Source organism: Bacillus rossius, chromosome 2, assembly GCF_032445375.1.
Source record: "Bacillus rossius redtenbacheri isolate Brsri chromosome 2, Brsri_v3, whole genome shotgun sequence".
NCBI lineage: Eukaryota > Metazoa > Arthropoda > Insecta > Phasmatodea > Bacillidae > Bacillus > Bacillus rossius.
The window spans coordinates 88,910,034-88,930,058 of record NC_086331.1 but is presented as its reverse complement, the minus strand read 5'-3'; the positions used below and the strand labels follow the sequence as shown (position 1 = coordinate 88,930,058).

Here is a 20,025-nt window from a genome sequence, read left to right as displayed (position 1 = left end):
GTAATTCCTACCGTCCTAAGCACTAACAGTATGCTCCTGCATTTGGGCACCAGCGACAGTTAGCGCACCCAAAGCATGGGCGCAGCTAAGCTGGGCTCTGCAATCTTCGTCAGGCATTTGGATCCCGTCGGCCTGCCAGAGCACGTCAGGCATAGCCTGTCAGTCGGTGCCAGCATTTTTCCCACACCCCTTCACCCCCACTGTTTTTCGCTGTGCTTCTCTGAACCTACATCCGGCCCATGACCAGATCCCCTCCCTAGCTTCCCCCTCTTGTGGGGCTACTACCTTCGCCCACGTTGGCCCCGAAGCACAGCACCATCCTGCGCTATCACTCAGGCTCTGGAAGAACTAAAATTAAGCCCCTTAACTACACTTGTTCCCACCAGGCAATGCCCTCTCCTAGACCCTGTCTACTAGAGGTATGATATAACACGGCATCTCTGAGCACACTTAGCAGCACTGTTGCCAACTGCATTGACGCTACTAAGATTAGTTTGACTTTTCTGCCATCGAGCGCCACTGGACGGACAGTCCTCCTATAAAGCCCCCCTCCCCCCACTCCACAAAATACCCTTCCAGCATGGAGGCTCTTGGTACCACAAATCCCCCTCCTCCCTTACCCACCCAAATTTTCTTTTCGCTACTCGACAAGTCTTCTGGCTGGCACACTTTTACCCTCCGAAAACTACCTTCTATGTAAATTTACCTCCCCCCTTTTTTTGGGGCCTACGTACTAGCAATTGTATACCTCCCGCTCTCCGGCACTACTTTTTCCTCCAGGCGGAACGATACACAAGGCTCGCTATTCCTCTCGGGTCTCGGCATGATTTCAGAGAGAATTGTCTGAGCCATCGTCGTGATCACATGTTACCACTGTTCTAATCTGAATAGCTCTTCATGTTTAATGCTCAGTGATAAGCTTCGATATGAGATGCAGTCAGAAAACTACGGGATTAACTCTCAAAAGTTCCATCGTCTTCAACTTGTAGTTTTCTTTTACTGGTCTCTGTTAATTTTTCCCTTGGGTATTCTATACGTGAGTCGTGCTACGCGGCTTGAGCATGGACTCTTGGGTGTTTATTTGTCTTTTCATCAAGTCTTGACCACCCTTCAACTACCCAAATAATTGGTAAGTGGAATGTTTTTTATAAACTTTGATGCCCCTTCTAATTTTGTAAAATTACGACTTTGAGTCGAAGCTCTTTTGGTTATTGTTGTCACTAATCATGCTGCATTATTTGTGATGCAGTGCGTCTCCTGTATCCTGGCCTTTTGAGGGAGTCCCTCATCGGCACGTCCTGAGGATGTCTCCTCCCAGGCGGCTTCCGACACAACTGCCTAACGGCTGGGTTTAAGGGAAGCATCTACTTTTAGTAACAAAATTTAATTTTACCTTTAAAGCACTGAAATTCCTATGGACACACAAAAGACCATAAGCCAAAGAGTTGTACATAATTGTGTCGTAAAAACATAATTTTAAAAGGCCTTGTTTAATTTCATAGTTGATGTTTCTGTTCTCGTAAGCGATGAAAAAAGAAAACTCTACAGACCAATAAAGTATAGAGTAACAAAGATAAAAGTAGTTTCTTTTATTTAATTTGTAAACCCTGGTCATAACTATGGTTCCGATCCACTGATTGGTAATAATGTGTAACAAATTAATGTTTAATAATTGTCACATGTCTCTCGACCTCTAAAACTCTGCATGTTTTCCAACACACTATTTATAAATAACATACAAATAACGAGAGGCGTGACAGTATTTTGAGTTTGGATTTATTTGAAAGCTATAAGTAAGTTTCCGGAACATTATGTATTGTTTTGGTAAAAGAAAGGACGAGAGAGAGATGCATTACTCGGTAGTGCCAATTAATTTTTTGCACCAATTTTTGTGTGCCAAAGCTTTCTGGTACATTCTGTATGTCTTCTTATGATGGGAAAATCGGCAGATGACCCTTTCCAGGCGAGACGGTAAATTTATCATATTGTGCCGTCAGTTTATCAGAAAAGCCTTAAAATTTTTCATGTTTTATTTTTTCCAGGAAAATCCTTGTGCGACAGTTAGGAAATTAGCATTGTGTTGTGTTTTTGTACTCTGTTGTGATGTGACTGGTTGTTGAGGTCACATGACTGATTATTTGTTGTGTGGTGGTGGGCGGTCACATAGCCTCTTTAGTCACGGTTCAAGTTCTGTGCAGAAAGGATGTGCGAGGGCGGTGGCTCACAAATAACATTTGATGAGCATTTAGTGGAGGATAATTTCACGTCTGGGTGCCGGGGCCGTGCCGCTGCCAAGTTTCAAAAATCTTTTTCCTTCATCATTTTTCTAACTGTTTATTTAGAAGTTACATCCCAGACGAGCGGGGTAGACCCAGGAGGTAAGCTGGTCCACCGGGACGTGGTTCCCCAGTGTCTTCATATCTAGACAACGAGGTCGCTAGGGGACATTATTTTGCAGAAGTGAGTGAGTGAGTGAGTGAGTGAGTGAGTGAGTGAGTGAGTGAGTGAGTGAGTGAGTGAGTGAGTGAGTAGTGCTTTCGTGCAGAGCTATCTTGTAAAGAACACATAAGTTTTTTGTCATGAGAAGAATAAAAGTCCAAATTAATTTTAACTCTGTGATCTAATAAACACCAGTAATAGTTTTAATTCTTTTAACAGTCATAGACTACCTGCAACTTCTGATCAATTTGTTTTCAAGTGCTTATGTATGTGCAAATAAGGCTCTAGCTAGCTGGTGAGGTGTGGATTGGCACATGCTTTTCATCTTAGTATTATTAGTATTAGGGATTCCATCAGTCTCCAACTCGAGTAAGAAGTAACTTTTTGTATATAGTTGCTGCTTCTTAAAAACGAGTGACTTTTTCTAAACTACCTTACCATTAGTTTGCATTATAACAACATACTGAATTTTTTTTGTACTTCACATGAATCCAATAAAATTTTATGGAAATACAGTAAAATACGTAAAGTGTAAAGTGAAAGAAAAAAACATTGCAATGCATTTTTTTAAACCGATAGAATTTTAAGTTTGAAAAATGTTTTGTTGATCCAATTGAGTATCTACATAAAACTAGAGTATTTTTAATTGTATATATTAAGTTGGAGAAAAGAAATCCAACATTTCTCATCAAATCTTCTTAGTTTCATACATGTTACTTTTTTCATTAAAATTTTTTGTGAAAACCTCTCGCATAATGAGCTATTGGTAATGAATAATTAAAAAATTTTGTTTTAAAAGTTGAATTGAATATAAAATATTCACAAATCTAAAATATTTTTCCAATACTCACAGAACCCTAATTATTATGAATCGTTGGCACACCATTACAAAAAATTACCCAGTGAAATGAAATCCTAGCTACGACCTTGGCAGAAACAATGGCGACCAACTTTACAGTGTGGCAAGTGGAAACAGCTGAGTGCATGAGAATAAATGTCACTCTTGGTTGCATACTCCAAGGTTGATTTATATTCTTTGTATATGCTAATTTTTTAAAGCTGTTAACTGAAAACCGTTTTTAACTTTGGTATATTTATCAATCAAGCAAATTACTGGGAATATGCCAAATTTTCGTATCACATAAATGTTGAAGTGCAATAATTTTGTTCTAAATATATTAAAATAAATGTTACGAATTTGTAATGTACTTGTTTTTAACAACTGAGTACATCTTCAAAAATAATTCACAACTAGAAAAATAAACAGTGTACATGTAAAACTTGTCAGTTATAAATATGAAGATAACAAAAATTAATAAAATGACTGAAGATTCCTGGTAAGCAGTAAAAGTGCACATTCACCAACAAAAAACCTATGTAAAGAACTGAACCGTTTAGAATGTAGAATGTAGATTAAACCTCTTAGATTCTCAAGTGGATTTAGCTAATATCTGGGCAGGAATAAGAAATATTTAATAAAATTAATATGTGAAAATTACTAAAAAACAAGTAATGTCAAATAATTGTTAGTGAAATAAAATTCATCAAAGAAATACATAGTATTAAGAAAACTGGTTCACAAATAAGATTATAACAATTGTTAAGGTTATCAATGACAAGTAAAAATTCATAAAACATTAATTTGATTGAACAGGTTATTTTCATTAGAAGCATACCAATATGCTTGCATAAAATATAATGTTATAAAAAACTTTTATTTTGTTTCGGTTTTAATTACTAATATTACAGTTTATTAAATTATACTTAACACACATAACTTTCAAATTATCTAAGAAAAAATTTAAATCTTTTTTGTTATGACTGCTACAAAACTCAGTTATTCAAAATGTAGAGTTAAGTTCAGTCATTGGACCCAAGAAAGCTTTAATATTAATAATATTACCAAGAATTGCCAAATTTTCAGATATAAAAATAATAATAGAATTACTTTCATACAGAACATATTATTCATTAATTTAAAACTACTTGTGAAAGACAAACATGGCAACATAAAAAAATATTTGATATGTACCACTATCTACAGATGACTAACAAATTAATTACGTACTCAGTAAAATGAATCAATTAGAAATTTAACAAATAATAACATTAAAAACTAGCACATCACTTACTAATCACTAATTAATACCATTAAAGATTCTAAAGTTCCTACCGCTAATGTCAAATATTAACATATAAAGTTGTACTACCAATTGCCTAACATGCCATCAATTGTTCATTAACTCCACAAACATTTAAATAAGTAAAATTAAAACAAATATAATTTCAGGGACAAAATTCATGGTTTGAACTCACTTATAAATAGACAGCTTTCTAAATATCAACAAATTATGTAATCATAACAACACAGAGTTCATATCCGAGTGCTCTAAAACTAAATATTAATAAAAATATTAACATATCACGAAGTTAGTTCTCAGAGATTTGGTTTCTATGAATGTCACAGCTCAAGTGCACAACATACAACACAAAAATAATATATTAAAGTAAAAATTCTTAAAGTACACATAAATTTTTTTTTTTGCAAATCATAACCAGATCATGCACATTTCTTAAAATCTAACCTTAATTTTAAAGGGCTGGTGTGTTAATGAAGATTAAACTTTCATTACCATTCAAAATGTTTTAAAACAACGAATAAAAATTAACTTCAAAATAGTGAATATACATGTGTCAGGATGTCATTAAATACAACATAGGGTGTTTAAAATAAAGGCTAAATAAATGAATTGTGTAAGGCAGACCAAAGACATTACCTATAAACACAAAAAATTTGTTGAAAATGTTAAAAATTTTTAAGTTTTTGAATTGGCAGAGAAAGCTTTGTGATTGGTTTGATGTCACAAGGTAAAAATTCAATTGGTGAAACTAGAATTTCTGCTCCTATTCAAGAACCATACTGAATATAAATTTTTGCTTGTTTCAAAACTTGCTAACAGTTCCTTGCAGGATCAATGTGTTTAAAAATCCGATTACCTATTGTTGCTAAATAGTCCATGAATTATTTAACCTCAATGTGACAAAAGTGGTTAGTAGTTGTAAACACTTTTATTAAGAATCCATAGCAATATTACGACTATAAATGGACATTAACCGTTTCAGCATACATTTTATAATTAATGTCATGTGTTGATGTAATAAGCATGGAAATATTTCACAAATATGTTCATATCAGTGTCGGCTTAAAAATGTTTCCAGGTACAAATAATTTTTTTTGTAATTATATGTTTATTTAGGATTATGTTTGTACTATCTGAATATTTACGATGTTAGCTTCCAATATTGTTTATATAAATAAGTATGTGTTTATCAAACATGCAGTGTGTTGGACTGAATTAATAAGTTATATAGCTGGTCGTATCAAGAGACAGATGAGCTTGGGATCCAACATACTAAACGGTCTGGCGGCAACCGAGGTACGCATACCCCACCAGATTAAGACTGACATGACTAGCATTCAAACCCACAGCAAAAAAAAATGGATCTACTGCTTGGTGACAGGCCATACAGGTCCAATATTAAAAATCATACATGGGCAATTGTAAATTCATATATACATTTATGTCTACATGTACTCTTTAAAATAATACCATTTCCAACAAAAAACTACCTAGTAAATCCTACAACTAATACGTATTCAATTGACTTAGAACTGGTCTACCGAACTATTTCAAGTAAAAAGACACAGACTAGACTCCCTCTCTCACACAACCAGCAGACAGTGCTGGAAGGCACAGGCAGGTTCCCTTGATAGCTGCCGCTAACCTAATTTTACCAGGAGGACCCAACTGCCTTGTTATAGGCTACTCAAAATGATGGTTATGAACCACGTTATTTCAGGTTTTGACCGTATTACAGGTGATGTAGTGAACAAATTGTTTCTTTTACATTAACTCGAGGGAAAATTTTTAAACACATTTTCAAATGCTGAACTATTAGTTTAAAGATAGAGATTCTCCATTGATTTTAAATCAAATGTGCATGATCTTGACAAAAATAGATGAACAAATCACTTTTTATGGATAGAAAAAAATATGTACTTACATGATGCAATTAATGTTACAATCAACTTTTAATTATACCCTGTGGAAGCTTATATTACTACTGTTTACGTATTTGAACTATTTTGCTATATATAAATTTAATGTAACCATTAAAATATTGTGTTAAAAGTGTAAATCTATTGTAAATATACTGTACAAATCATTTACTAATATTAAAAGAGAGCCACTTGACACATACCAATCTTCCTTACAAACCACGTAAATACAAATAAAACAGTTAGTTTCATAAGTTTACAGAAAATAGTTTAAAGTTCAAATAGCTAAAATGATAAATGTACAAATAAAGAGGAAAGTGCCAAAATTCTGACCCCTCCCCCTAAAATGGACACCGTGTCTCCTGGCTGTGCATTTGCCTGATTTCTAGTGAGACCAAGCATAACTAATAGTCTAGGCTTCTAGCAATCTGCAGTGGAGCGCATGCATCAACTGTTTCCTTGTTGCTTGACAGTCCGCCATTACTTGTTTTATTCGTGAACAAAGTTCTCTAAATGTAAAAGTTTTTTTTCCTTATTGTTCCTGAATATTGGCAGGTAGGTCTTTCAACTCAGATATATTCTTAAATGGTAATGTTCAAGCTTGCTTTATATCATATAATTGTTTCATTTGGACATTTTATTAAAAACTTATTGGTTTAAGAGTTTTCTTGAGTTGCCTAAACTAGACCCTGTATTATTTATGCTTATATTCTTCTTTAACTTTTTTCACTCTCTTGTTCTTTGCAATCTGCAAGGAAATAATATGGGGACGACAGATCAAACAAAAGTGGAGTACGTCTGACATGACAAAAGCAATTGACGTAGTTCGTAAAAAAAAAAAAAAGATTGGATAGAAAAAGGCACCTCATTTTTGAAAGAAAGGTAAATAAACCATTAGCGAAGATGGTGAAACATGTCCTTTAATACATCAAATTCAGATCTTCCTCCAAGAGTTTCTCTAACACAGATGATGATGTGTGTTGTTTTTTTGTAATGTTGTAATGGCAATTTTTTTGGACTACAAAAACTAAGAACTATGGGTCATGTGCATAACGTGTTCATTGTGGACCCATGTTGATTGTGATGGGGCTGAAAGAAAAACATATTTGTAACTTTTGTTGCCACCCTAAGTAAATAATAGTCATTTTAGTTTTATTATTAGTGTCATGTTTTCTTCAAAATACCTTCATATGCATGTACATCACTAAACAACATGTGCCCCTGATTTTAGGCATCTGTTTCAAACTAGTGTTTTAAGTGTGGCTCACCTTTCGTTCTGAATTATATATACCAATATTTTTGCAAATACAGTGGGGTATAGCATATAGGGAAGTAAAACAGGATGACCTTTTTCGTAAATTTTGACATGCAGATTAATAATCAGCAGTTAAAAACCACATTAGTCCTCCGGATCACAAAAATTTATGGGAAATATGGTAGTTACCTTAAATTACTTCAATTAAATAGTTTTTCTTCAGCGACAAGATTTGCAGTGTTTATAGAACTTTGTTCAATTAGACATTACCCAGACACTTGGCATCTCATCATATAGTTTCTTTATTATTTTCAATTAATGACTGGATCAGCTGCAACATCTATGGCATACACCAGTCTTGGGAAGCACTATAGACCATATGTTGTATTATGTTTTCAACTTATTTTTACGTGATGAACCTGCAACCTAAGCTTGTCGGTCAAATTCAGACTTAACCTATAAAGTAAATAACACTATGAAGTGAACATTACATGCTTTAAAGGATAACTTTTAACCATTATCCAGTTTTTAAACAGATTTGGGCACTTTCCTCTACTAAATGACCATGACCATATCAAAAATCAACTTTGTATAAATGAAAATATACTCTGTGGAAGCTTAGCTTGTTTTACAACTGTTTATGTATTTAGTGTATTTTGCATTACATAAATTTAATGTAACTATAAACTGATGTGTTGAAAGTCTAAATTTATTGTAAATATACTGTACAAATCATTTGCTAACATTAAGAGAGACTCACTTGACACATACCAACCTTCCTTACAAACCAAATAAATACAAATTAACAGTCAACTTCTTAAGTTTACATAAAATAGTTTAAAGTTAAAATATCCAAACTGATAACTGTACAAATATACTAAATGACCAAGACCCTACTGAAAAATATTAAGTCTGCCATGTAACTCCACCTAAGTTTTACTCTCATTTAGAAAAGAAGTGAAACTATGCATTATTCCATTTAGTTAATAAAACCGAAAATATTTGTTTGTAAATAAACGCTAAATGTCTTTCAGTGTTTCCAAACAGACTGCATAAGCCAGCTGTATTAATGTCACAAAATAAAAATATTATTTTCAATTATTTTTATAAATAAATAAACATACATGCCCTCATCTTCATAAGCAAAACTAAACACAAGAAACATTCATGAAAACATATTTACTTAGTTGTGATGAGCACATCGGCATTTACTTTTAGCCAAGATTAACTATAACGAATGCAACAAAGGGATAGATCTTCGCATAACACGTCAATGCTTAAACCAAAATCAAATCACTATGAAAAAAAAATTAATACACTTAGGTTCTGTGTAACACCATAGTTAGCTGTGAATAAGATTATGGAAAATTATGTAAAAGTGTTGTGCATCATCCCGTGGAGATGAAATGCTGCATATGGGCATACAGGCACTAAAGTCTGTCTTTTACTTGTGTCTAATGCATTTAGTAACGGATAACATAGCATACCCACTTCCCCTATTATACAAAAAAGAATGTATGTACAAATACATTGTAATTGTTTAGTAATTGTTAGTAATTGTTTCCATTAGCAGTATGATAATAATAATATAATTATTTGTGACTGCATTCTAATTAAGAACTGAGGGTTTGTTTTAGGAGTCTATAATTCATTTGCTTTGATTAACACATTAAAAATATTTTAGCACTTGTTTCTAAATATGTATTAAATTAATAAAATTTATTTTCTGTTTTGAGCTATGGCTAGGTTAACATGTGTGTTAGAAAATTTTTGAAAATAAAATTTTGTGTAAATTTCACTATATTTGGGGGATTTTCATATTTAAAATTATTTCTGGATAATTTTTGTAATGTATTAGATTGGCAAGATACAAAATAAAGTGTAATGAATGAGTTCGCTCCATTGCGCAGTTGTTGGTTATTTTTAGAAATTTTGGGTTGATTAACAACCGTTGGCCAATCTGAATTAATTGAGCAGGTGTGTATAGACTGGTATGAAAACTTATTTAACTATCTCTGTAATTCAGAAAGTTAAACAATTGACATAAAAAGCAAAGTGTTAAGGAGTGATGTGCTCATTGGTTGATGGGGCCACAGTCATATTCTTCCTGCTGGAGATGAAGGCACATCTCCAGCATGAAGAAAATGACTTTGATCTCGGCATATGTAGCAAATGGATGTCTTGAGCAGTGGCAGAGATGTTTTGGGCTCATGTATAATCCGTTTTGAAATTCACCCTAATGATGCGAAGTGGGTGCCAGTCCACTAAAGTAATTTGTTTTCTGTACATTTTTTAACTATAATGTGCAAATTTTCACTACATTTCATGGAACAAGCACAAATGAGCTTAAGCTTTTCCTTGTCAGATTTACCACAAGTGGAACATATAATCTAATTATCAGTATTTAAGTATGGCAGTCCTTCGCCATGTGACTGTGTGAAACTGTTTGGAAAAAACTTGGAAGTTCTCAGAACAAAAATAAACAAAATTAGTATAATGCTTTTCCTTCATAACTACCAATCATCATACGAAAAATACTTTTTCAGATCTCATCTCCTGATTTCCAATCTATTATTTAGGCTTAGGGTGCCAGGGTCATTGTAGAATGCTTCAATACAACTTTATAATCATTGAATCACCATTCATATTCATCTATGTAGAAAATATCTTGCAATGAAACCTTGGTTAAAAAGAATGGATTGTTACAAATGTAACAAAATACACTGAATATCAGGCATTGACAGAATAACTGTACAAAGTTAAAAATCATTATAAATAAAATTACAGACATTTCTTACAAATACCTAATATTCAACCTCAATTACAATGTATTACAATTTAACTGCCAGAAAATGATATGTTACTAATACAAGTTTTTTCAGAAATTACTGGGCTTAATTTTAATGGACTGTAGAACATGCTAAAAAAAGCAGAAACACAACTCTGCAAAATAAATGTTAGCAGTGCATGAATATAAAATTTTGTGCACACCTACGAGCCAGTTTGGTGGCTGTGAGGACGTGCAATATATGTGTGTATACACACACATACATATATTATAAAATTATATAGTTATAAAAAAATTAACATATTTACTTCAATTTTGGGCACAATTTTTTGTAGTTACTCTTCACCTAAAAATATACAACCATGAACTGCTAATCACTTGATACAAAACTTCTCAGAAAAGAACTTGCATAGTTTCACACTGTTTTACAGTCAAATGCATGTACAAACTAGGTGGAAGTTACATGAAATGCACTTTATTTTTGCATGGACTTGACATAGAATGATAACTGTTTACACTCTCAAAATTTCAAGTGCTTTATTATAGCAAATAGCTATCCAATCAGGCTGTGTTGCACCCCACTGGATTTGATTTATTTCTCCTTCGGCTGCTGTGTAAGCTAAAATTGGGTCTTCAATAGCTCTCGGCATTTGTTGAATATCCCATATCAAGGCTTGATGGTCATCACCTGTAAGTAAATGAGAAGTTATACCACTAAAATGCTATGCATTCCTTCAGAATGATTTAAAAGTTAAAATATAATAAATTCAAATTTTAAATTTAAAGGCAGTCTTATACAGTATTTAAACATTAACTACATTCATTAATTGTTCATGTTTGTCGTCCATATTATTAAAAAAAATCTTGACCACATCTTATAAAGCACTGCTTTCTCCATAATGATAACACAACACCTTAATATTAACAATCAACTCAGCTTATGATCAAAGAATGTCCACATTTGTCAAAATATATTTAAAATAAATAAAATATTGTCAACATATAAAACAATGTATTTTGATTCACAATTCTATTCAAATCACCAACACTAAATATTTGTCAGAATTTCAATAAGAAAGCCCCATTCTAACAGACTTTTAATAGGACAAACATTAATTTTTTTACAGAACTACCCTAAATATTATTAGGGAATAATAACCCTTACACCATCATCAAAAAATCCATTGAGCATTACTTATTAAAGCATTATTTATTTTAATGTGTGTTCTGAACATTAGCATTGTGAAGGAAGTAAAAACAAAAGCAACAAATAAAAATACATAGGACATAAACAAATTATATTTTTCCCCATTTTTGATGGGCTCATCATTATGTCAACAGCAAGAAAACTAGAGATGGAACAGACTCAGTCAAATAAAAGACATAATTTAAAAAAGGATTCCGCCATGACCTGTAGTAGGGAACCTTCCCATAATTTGCCTGGAGTGATTTCAGGGAACCGTGGAAAAACAAAATAAAGATGGCCAGACCAGGATTCAAACTTGATCCTCCTGAATGTAACTGTATAAACAAACTACACTGATGGTGTGAAAAGAAAAAAAGAGCTCTAAAAATAATTGGTTTTAAAAACCAACATACCTTAGCACACAGTTTAATACACGAGATAAATCTATTCTCTCTCAATGAAGCTTTTGTGTAGAAATGTTTGAATACTCCTTGGCACTTACACAAAATTAATTTGACTTTGTCAGGGTTGCGAGTGGTCCTAGGGTTAGAAACTGCAATGACCACCCCCAGATACTGCTCAACAGCTAACCTCCTTGAATCTAGGAAAAGTTGCAGACAAACTGAATCGGTTTGGTACATTGCTTATCTGAATACCCATATAACTTGTTTTCAAGTGTATTTAGAAGATACACACCACAAAAAAAAATATTTTTCACAGCAGCAAGTACATATTTCTTAATATCCAGCTGGTTGGTTACATATAAAACAAATGAACAGCAAAATAGTACAAACTAAAGTTACATAAGGGAAATTAATAACCTATGCATCATACAAAGCCAAGCACCTATTGTTTTATTCAACCCACTCGTCAGTCTTTACAAAGTATAGATAAGTCTTAGTATCACATAATAATTTTTTTTTATTTTTCAAAATTACTTTTATTCAAGGGTAATTACTAAAATTTTAATTAATTTCTCCCTTGTATTTATTTTTCTGTAACAATTATTTTCAACATATATATGATTAGTGTAATATAATGTGTGTAAAAATTCATGCAAGTTTTTGTAATTATCACTTGGAAGACTTTATACACCCATTATATTACACTTAGTGAATACCTGGTTAAAATATCTGTGGCAGAGCAACAAATACAAGGGAGGTATTGAGATGAAATTTTAGAAATATGTAGCTCTTAAATAAAAGTAACGATGAAAATTTTTTAAAAAACCAACACAGCGTGTGAGACAAAGCCTTAATAAACAATCCACAGCTCAGAAAATTGTCTTGCATATTTAAAAGTTAATGATTAAACTAAAAAAAGATATGGGCATCTGTAGTACCAATTTGTTTGAAACAATATTCCCCAAAGTGCTGTTACTATCACCATATATAGGTCTTTGGTGGCCATGGTTGCTAGCACATCACCATTATGTGGCAATGATCGTGGGTTCAAACCCACCACCCTAGCATGGCTCAAACTTACGATAACCGAGTCAGCACACAAGTTGTTCGAAGCCCACTATAATATTGGAGGTCCTGTCACCTTAAGTCTCTGTGCATAACATGGGACATAACCCTATCAAATTTAATTTAATTTAATTTTTTTTAATTCTATTACCATAAAAAATAGCACAACTGTTGCTAGATACCAAATAAAAAGTGAATAATAGTGTTGTGTGCCTATTAATTGCAATCACTGGATGTCGACTTTCTGTCAACTCGAGGCTGTTATGAGCCATCACACCTCCATACATCCCTTGATGCAACTGTACCATGTTTTCCATGTGAGTGCAGTGCAACAGACCAGTGTGTGCAACCGTCCAGTTAAGAGTTACTTTATTTCTTGTGCAGCATACAATTATGCGTGTTTGTGTTAATTTTTATTTGAATCAATTGTAAAACATCCACTGTGCGATCATGAGGAAAAGATGTTACTGCACTAGCAGAGTGAACACCTCCTTTGCCACCAAGTGGGCTGGCTAAAGGAAAGCATTCTGCTCCAACGAGTTCCAGAGCTTGTATATGCAAAACTTTTCATTGTTTCAGGCCTGCGACTGACCTTCACCTCACCTAAAAGGCTTTTTAAATTAATCATTTTTACTTGCAAAGGTTTTGTCATTCGCCGACATATGCTAACACAGACTAACCATGTGTCGCGTCTTGGACCTCTTCGAAACCGATCCTGCCTTTGCCTTTTTCTCACTCGTTTCACAGTGTTTATACAATTTATGAAGGGACTTTTCTGTATAAACAATATTTGAGTGCCTGAAAACCCACTCATGCATTCACAGGGAATCAGTCCCCATCAGTTAGAATTCACTCTAAGATTTCATTTGTATGCTATGCTCCAAACCACAGGTTGGGGACTTGTCATTTTTTACGTGGCCACACAGTCAATGCGAGACTGCATCACTAAGCATCCACCTGAGCTATTTCTGTGCCGTACGTCCCCTATGTCGCAGTATCCCGGGAAGTAACACGTTACCATGTGGCTATGCACCCTTGAATGAGCTGGTCATGGATCATACCAAAGCCAAGAGGTTAAGACACTGTGAATTGTACACCACCTTTCATTCTAAACATCCTTCAGTTATTATTTTCAGCACCAGTAAGGCATCTATGCAAGTTAAGTTAGCAAGTTAGCTAAGACCACTACTAAGATTCTCACCAGATCCCCTCACGTCACCCCCAACCTTCCGCATGGCCTGAACCCCGCACTTCATCCCAAATTGTGAATAGGTCTGAGACTTATTCAGTCCTGTGGACTGGCACCACAGGCATTCCCGATGGTTAAGTTCAGCATTTTACCACCCAACTAGCTTGTTTCTTCCTTTTCCCCAGTATGCTGGCTCCCCTCCCTCCTATGGTGGCCACACTGAGACAAAGTGACACTACTGTCATCAAACACAAAAAAATTGGAAAGCAGTCAAAACATATTTTTCTTTGTATCTACAAATAATACATTTAAATAGCCATTTTTACCTTTGCTTGTACTTCATAATGATTTTGTAGTGTACCTAGCTGATGCTAGTCAAAGCTGTTCTAGTCAGCTAAAGTGTCACCCATGGGTGAAATTCTGTAGAATTCCCAAGGGGGCCCAAGGGATCACATCTATCATTCCTATTTTACAGTAATGATTTTGCAAGCACATGCGGGCCCCATCAGAGAGGGGCTTTATGATTCCAGGGGGGCCGGTCCCCCCTGGTCCCCCCGGGATTTACATCCACGGCATCACCCATGGTATGTGAAAATTATTCTCCTCTCAAACAGTCATGTCAGTGAAAGTCTGGAGTTTCAACGAATTTGTTCAGCAATCAAAACCCATACATACCCAAACATATACCAACGTTAAGTTCCTTAAAGTTATTTCTAGTGACAAAATTACCTTATATGGATGTAGTTATGCAAATAGGAACCAACCCACAATTTTGTTATATTTTATTTGAAAATAAATTAAAATAGTACAAGGTTGATTGTACCGTTGTTGCTATTATTATATCAGTATTTATACTAGACCATTAAAATTATACCCACATTATGTTATCAATACGAGAATTACAATTTATAATTAACTTTAACTTCAAAATACTCAGAATAGGTTTCATGTGGGTTGGTTCCTTTTTGCATAACTACGTCCATATATACTCTGGAGACTGTATGGCAACCTCCAAACAACTATCAATCAAATAAAACAAATAAATTTGACTTGTAAAATGATTTTGTGCACCCTGTGCACAGTCCCTAACCAGTTATTCACCCACTGTGTCATGGAGACCCTAAGTCAGGTGGGTGACCACACCCGTGGGTGCCTCACTGAGCGCCGGCGAGCACACGCACCAGCCTGGAGCTACAGTACAGTCCGAGCTCGTGTCCTGGCACCATGTGCTCTCCATTATCCTGCCTGCTGTGCACATAAATACACAGGGCGACGGCCTGCACCTTGTCGTTAAATCCGGGTGGCATATCAAAGAAAACCGTCATTTTACTACGAATTAAACAAATAGCAAGTAACATTGATAAAAGAAATCTTTAGATGACTGTATAGATGTATCAAGGTTACCCTTGACATCGTACCAGGTACAAAATTAGCTTTCTCTGGCTAATGAAATATAAGAAGTGATTCACATGAAATAAAGTCTTGTGCATGATATGGGAAAAGCATTTCAATCTGTCAGTCGACATTCAGATACTATACTGGCAGCAACATTCCTTGTTCTTAACTATATTTGCTCACATTGCATAAAATTCTTGACTATTCTAAGATGTATATTGTAACATATAATTGAAAAGAACAAATTTCCATAAATTGCCAATCTTGAAAGTGTTCAGAATAAATATTGATTTTGAAATATTTCAGATAGGAATGAAAATAAATGATTGGGTATGGGGAGAACTCCATAATTTCTAGAACCACTAACAAGGGAATAGAAAGGTGTTGGAGACACTTAAATGTATTCACAGAGAAACCGTCTGTATTCCCAGTGAGCTGAATAAAAATTTTCACTCATTTATATGACACTGATCAAAAGTATGTATTTTTGAAGTTAACAGTAACGATCAAAATGAGAAATGCAAACATTTGGAAAAATTCTACAGTTATGATTTGATGCAGCAAAAAGGAATTTTGACTAAAATACTGCTATAAAGTTGGAAAAAAGTAACATTTTCAAGGCCTGAAGAACATGTCAATTTTTTTATTCTGTATGGAGATATAGTGTATCGTCCCTAAATGTTTCAACTTTTCATTTCTAAACAGATTATATTGCAGATTCCAATGCCAGCTGAGAGGAATTATTCTGCAAATTAAAATAAAAACTTTCATATTTGAGAGCACACATGGATCACAGCACACTGTGTGAGGTTGAACCTCTTAACATCAAAAGAGAAAAAAAAAAACCAACTTTGAAGACATGTAAGTCAATTTTAATAAGTAAATTAAGGATGTAGCTGATATCACAAAAATAATTACAATAAAGTAGCTACATCATAACATTTAATAGCTTCTTTCACAAATTTTGAAGCAGTTTTTGAATCAACAAATATAATTTTTTTACACAAAAGTACCTAAATGATTTGAAATGCTAAAACTAAACAAAATTTCACATTAAGAGTAAAATTAAGAAGGAAATTTATACCTGCTGTGCAAATATGACAAGATGAATGAGGGGCCCATGCTATTCCATTCACACAGGCACGATGGTTATTAAGGCGTGCTACTGGCGTGCATGGTACACGAACATCCAAAATAATAACCTGAAAAATAAATAAACAAGTTAACTTTGAACCTTACAAAACAGAAATTGCAAGATTCCGGAGAAATTGATCGAAGTGCCATAAAACAAAGTCATGATAAATTAAAAAAAGTTTCTGGCAATGCCAGCACAATATACCATCTCTTTTTTTTAACTACAAGGAAATGTCAAACAAACTAAGATCAAGGCGTGTTTCATTAGAGATTGTTTCTAGATCACTTTATACAAAAAAAATTTAATGTTATGGCACTTAACTACTTTGCCCCAGAATAATTTAATTACTGTCTAATATACAGATATATATGTTCTAATGAATATAATAACATAAAATGAACTCCCCAGGTAGGTTACATACTAAACCCATAAGTTATTTAGAGATTGATCATGAATAGCACTCCTGGTATAAATTTGTTTTTTACAACATTTTAGTCAAATAAACTGTGTACAGAGGCAGCCCAAAGAAAAATTCAAATTGGGGGCCCTAAATTAAGCAAGTAGGTATACAACGGGATATGAATTTCATAATAATTAAAGCACTAAGCCAATAAGATACTGCTATAACTATTAAACTAATTTTTCAGAAAACAAAAAATTTCTAGTAATTAAATCAATTTTCTAATTTTCTTCTTTTCTCTCAGTTCAGAGTTTAGTATTTCAAAATCAAAGACTGTAATATTGATAAATGTTGGTACAATAAGTTAACTATTTCTTAAAATTCAGTTTTTTCTGATAGTAATAAAATTATTAAAAATTAAAAAAAAATCTCAGTTTATAATTTTGAATACAGATGCAGTAATAATAAAAAGCTAAAATAGAGAACCAATCTTTTTCGTCCAAATTGATGTGATTATAGTAACTACTACAGAGTATAATAAAAACACAAAAAGTTTTATTTTGTGTGCACATTAGTTATAATTTTATCATGCTTTAAAAATAAACAAAATTTTAACACTGGCACAAATAATTTCAAGGTATCAAATGGATTGCAGAGATAAAAATTAGTATTTTTTGTGGCTGTTCCAAGTCTTTTCGTATTCATGAATTAAGTGTCACAAATGTAGCATAAATATCCTACTGAGTTTATGTTTACCCTGTTGGTAAAGGTTTCTAGTCTATGCATATTTTAAAATATGGTGTAAGTACAAACTATAATCTTCTTAAATATCATGTGAATATTTGCAACATCTTTACGTAACCATATACAATATATTTTCAGGATTGAAAACAAAAATATAGCAAAATATTCAGTTTTTGTGACCTGTAGAACCTTTTCTTCATTCCTGAAATTTTCAGGACTTAGTGACTTTCACGACCCAGTAGACTCCCTGGATTTAAGGCAAAGTGCCCAAATACCATCCCCTTTCCTAAATTCTTCCCTCCCTGTATCTTATGTGGACAGTGCTTTCGCTTGTCCCATAAATAATGAAAAACTTCAGAACAATTCAGTAAAGAGATGGCACAAACTAGTCATGACATTTTGTCTTTACCGCCATCATTTATGATAGTAATTTGAAAAGACGCCAAGTACAATTGTCACTCAACTTCAAAACACTATTCCGATGCCTCAAGGTAAAAATGTTAGGGTATGTTTTGATTTACACTTGTACCAGCTCTCCAGGCACTCCAATCTTATCATTGCACCAGGGACAGCCACCGTGATAATGATCATTTAACTCAAAACCACCCTTTTTCATTCATGAGGTATTTTTATCTCTTTTAAAACCCAATGAGGTTCAGAACTAATCTCATAATTTATTCTAGACTACAAACAGGAGAATTAATTTTAACAATTAAAACCAATTCTACAATTAATATTAATCTGAGCATAAATATTAACCGTTAGTATTAAACAAATATCCATAAATGTTATATAAGTAACAGGATCTGTGCCGGAAATTAGGTATTTCGGCACATACTCGGTTTCTTATGGAAACAATATTGTACAAGGGTTTTCATTCCCACTTTCATTATTTTCAGGGGCACACAAATCTCCACCTATCTTTACTGGCACCCGACGGACTAAGTTCTGGTTCCGGCCCAGTGTTTTCGGCCCGCCTCACAGCGCCCATGTTTAGAGTAATGTCATGTGACTCCCATTCCCAACATCTGAGATCAACTTTCCTCATTACATCATTCACCGTTAGGTGTAATTTAATTAATAATAATACACCTTCGATTTGATGAAAATATTTTTTTTTGTAAGTAGTAGAATACAGGCGAACCTGGTTACTAGTCTTACTAAAGAGTATAAGTGTTGTATTTTTTTGCCCTCTATGCTCCGCATTCAAGCGGAGGAGTATGTGCCGGAAATTAGGTATTTCGGCACATTTTTTTTTTAATTGTTATAATATTAAATTATTTTTGGAAATTTTACTTTCTATATAATTGGTTACAAAAGGGGTGATTTACACTTTGTTAGGCTGGTGTACGCTACGTAGTTAAACTTTGTGCCAGTGGACCGAGGCACCTTTTCTCAGGGACCAATCTGATCTTTTGCAAGTCTAAGACGTCGTTGGCAGCCCGGCTGACATTTCTCCCGCTTGCAGTCACGTTCCCGGCCTGTAACATTATTTCCCTGCATGACTAAATTTTCATAGAGCAGCTTCTGGCTTGCAGGCTCTATTTCTTAGAGGCCCGCTGAGACTAGCTAGTCTCAGCACGAACGAGTATCCCGTGGACCGCCTTTCCCAGCTTCTTTGCATTTTTTGTCCACCCTTACACCCACAGCTCTCCACCTTGATTCTAAGAATTTAGCCCAGGATCATTGCCCTAACGTGAACCTCACCAGGCAGTGGCAGACTTCAAGGACGATCTGCCACAGAAAAAATATGTGCAAAGATGGACCACCCACGACATCTAGCGGCAGAAATAGTTACTTCTGCTCTTGTCGCCAGCGAGTGGAGCTAACGCCCGCGACACCTAGTGGTGACAATGCCAACCTTCCTCTTTCTTTCCCCTGTAGGCCGCCAGAGAGCAGCACCGGCTGCGCCATAAGGCCCTATACTTCCTACTCGCGTCCTGTAAAAGTCGATCGTATGTAGCT

General features: G+C 34.2%; 1 protein-coding gene across 7 annotated transcripts in view; it reads right to left on the bottom strand.

The window, feature by feature from the left end:
• Positions 1–4,135: 4,135 nt before the first annotated feature.
• LOC134529439 (DDB1- and CUL4-associated factor 7) overlaps positions 4,136–20,025 on the bottom strand; it is a 200,128-nt gene continuing 184,238 nt past the window's right edge. For all 7 annotated transcript variants that reach the window (XM_063363539.1, XM_063363534.1, XM_063363540.1 and 4 more), the window contains exons 9-10: positions 16,866–16,983; positions 4,136–11,230 (exon numbers count right to left, since the gene is read on the bottom strand). In XM_063363539.1, the coding sequence (XP_063219609.1) occupies positions 11,055–11,230; positions 16,866–16,983 (294 nt within the window). In that variant the 3' untranslated portion in view covers positions 4,136–11,054. The remainder of the gene's footprint in view (positions 11,231–16,865; positions 16,984–20,025) is intronic.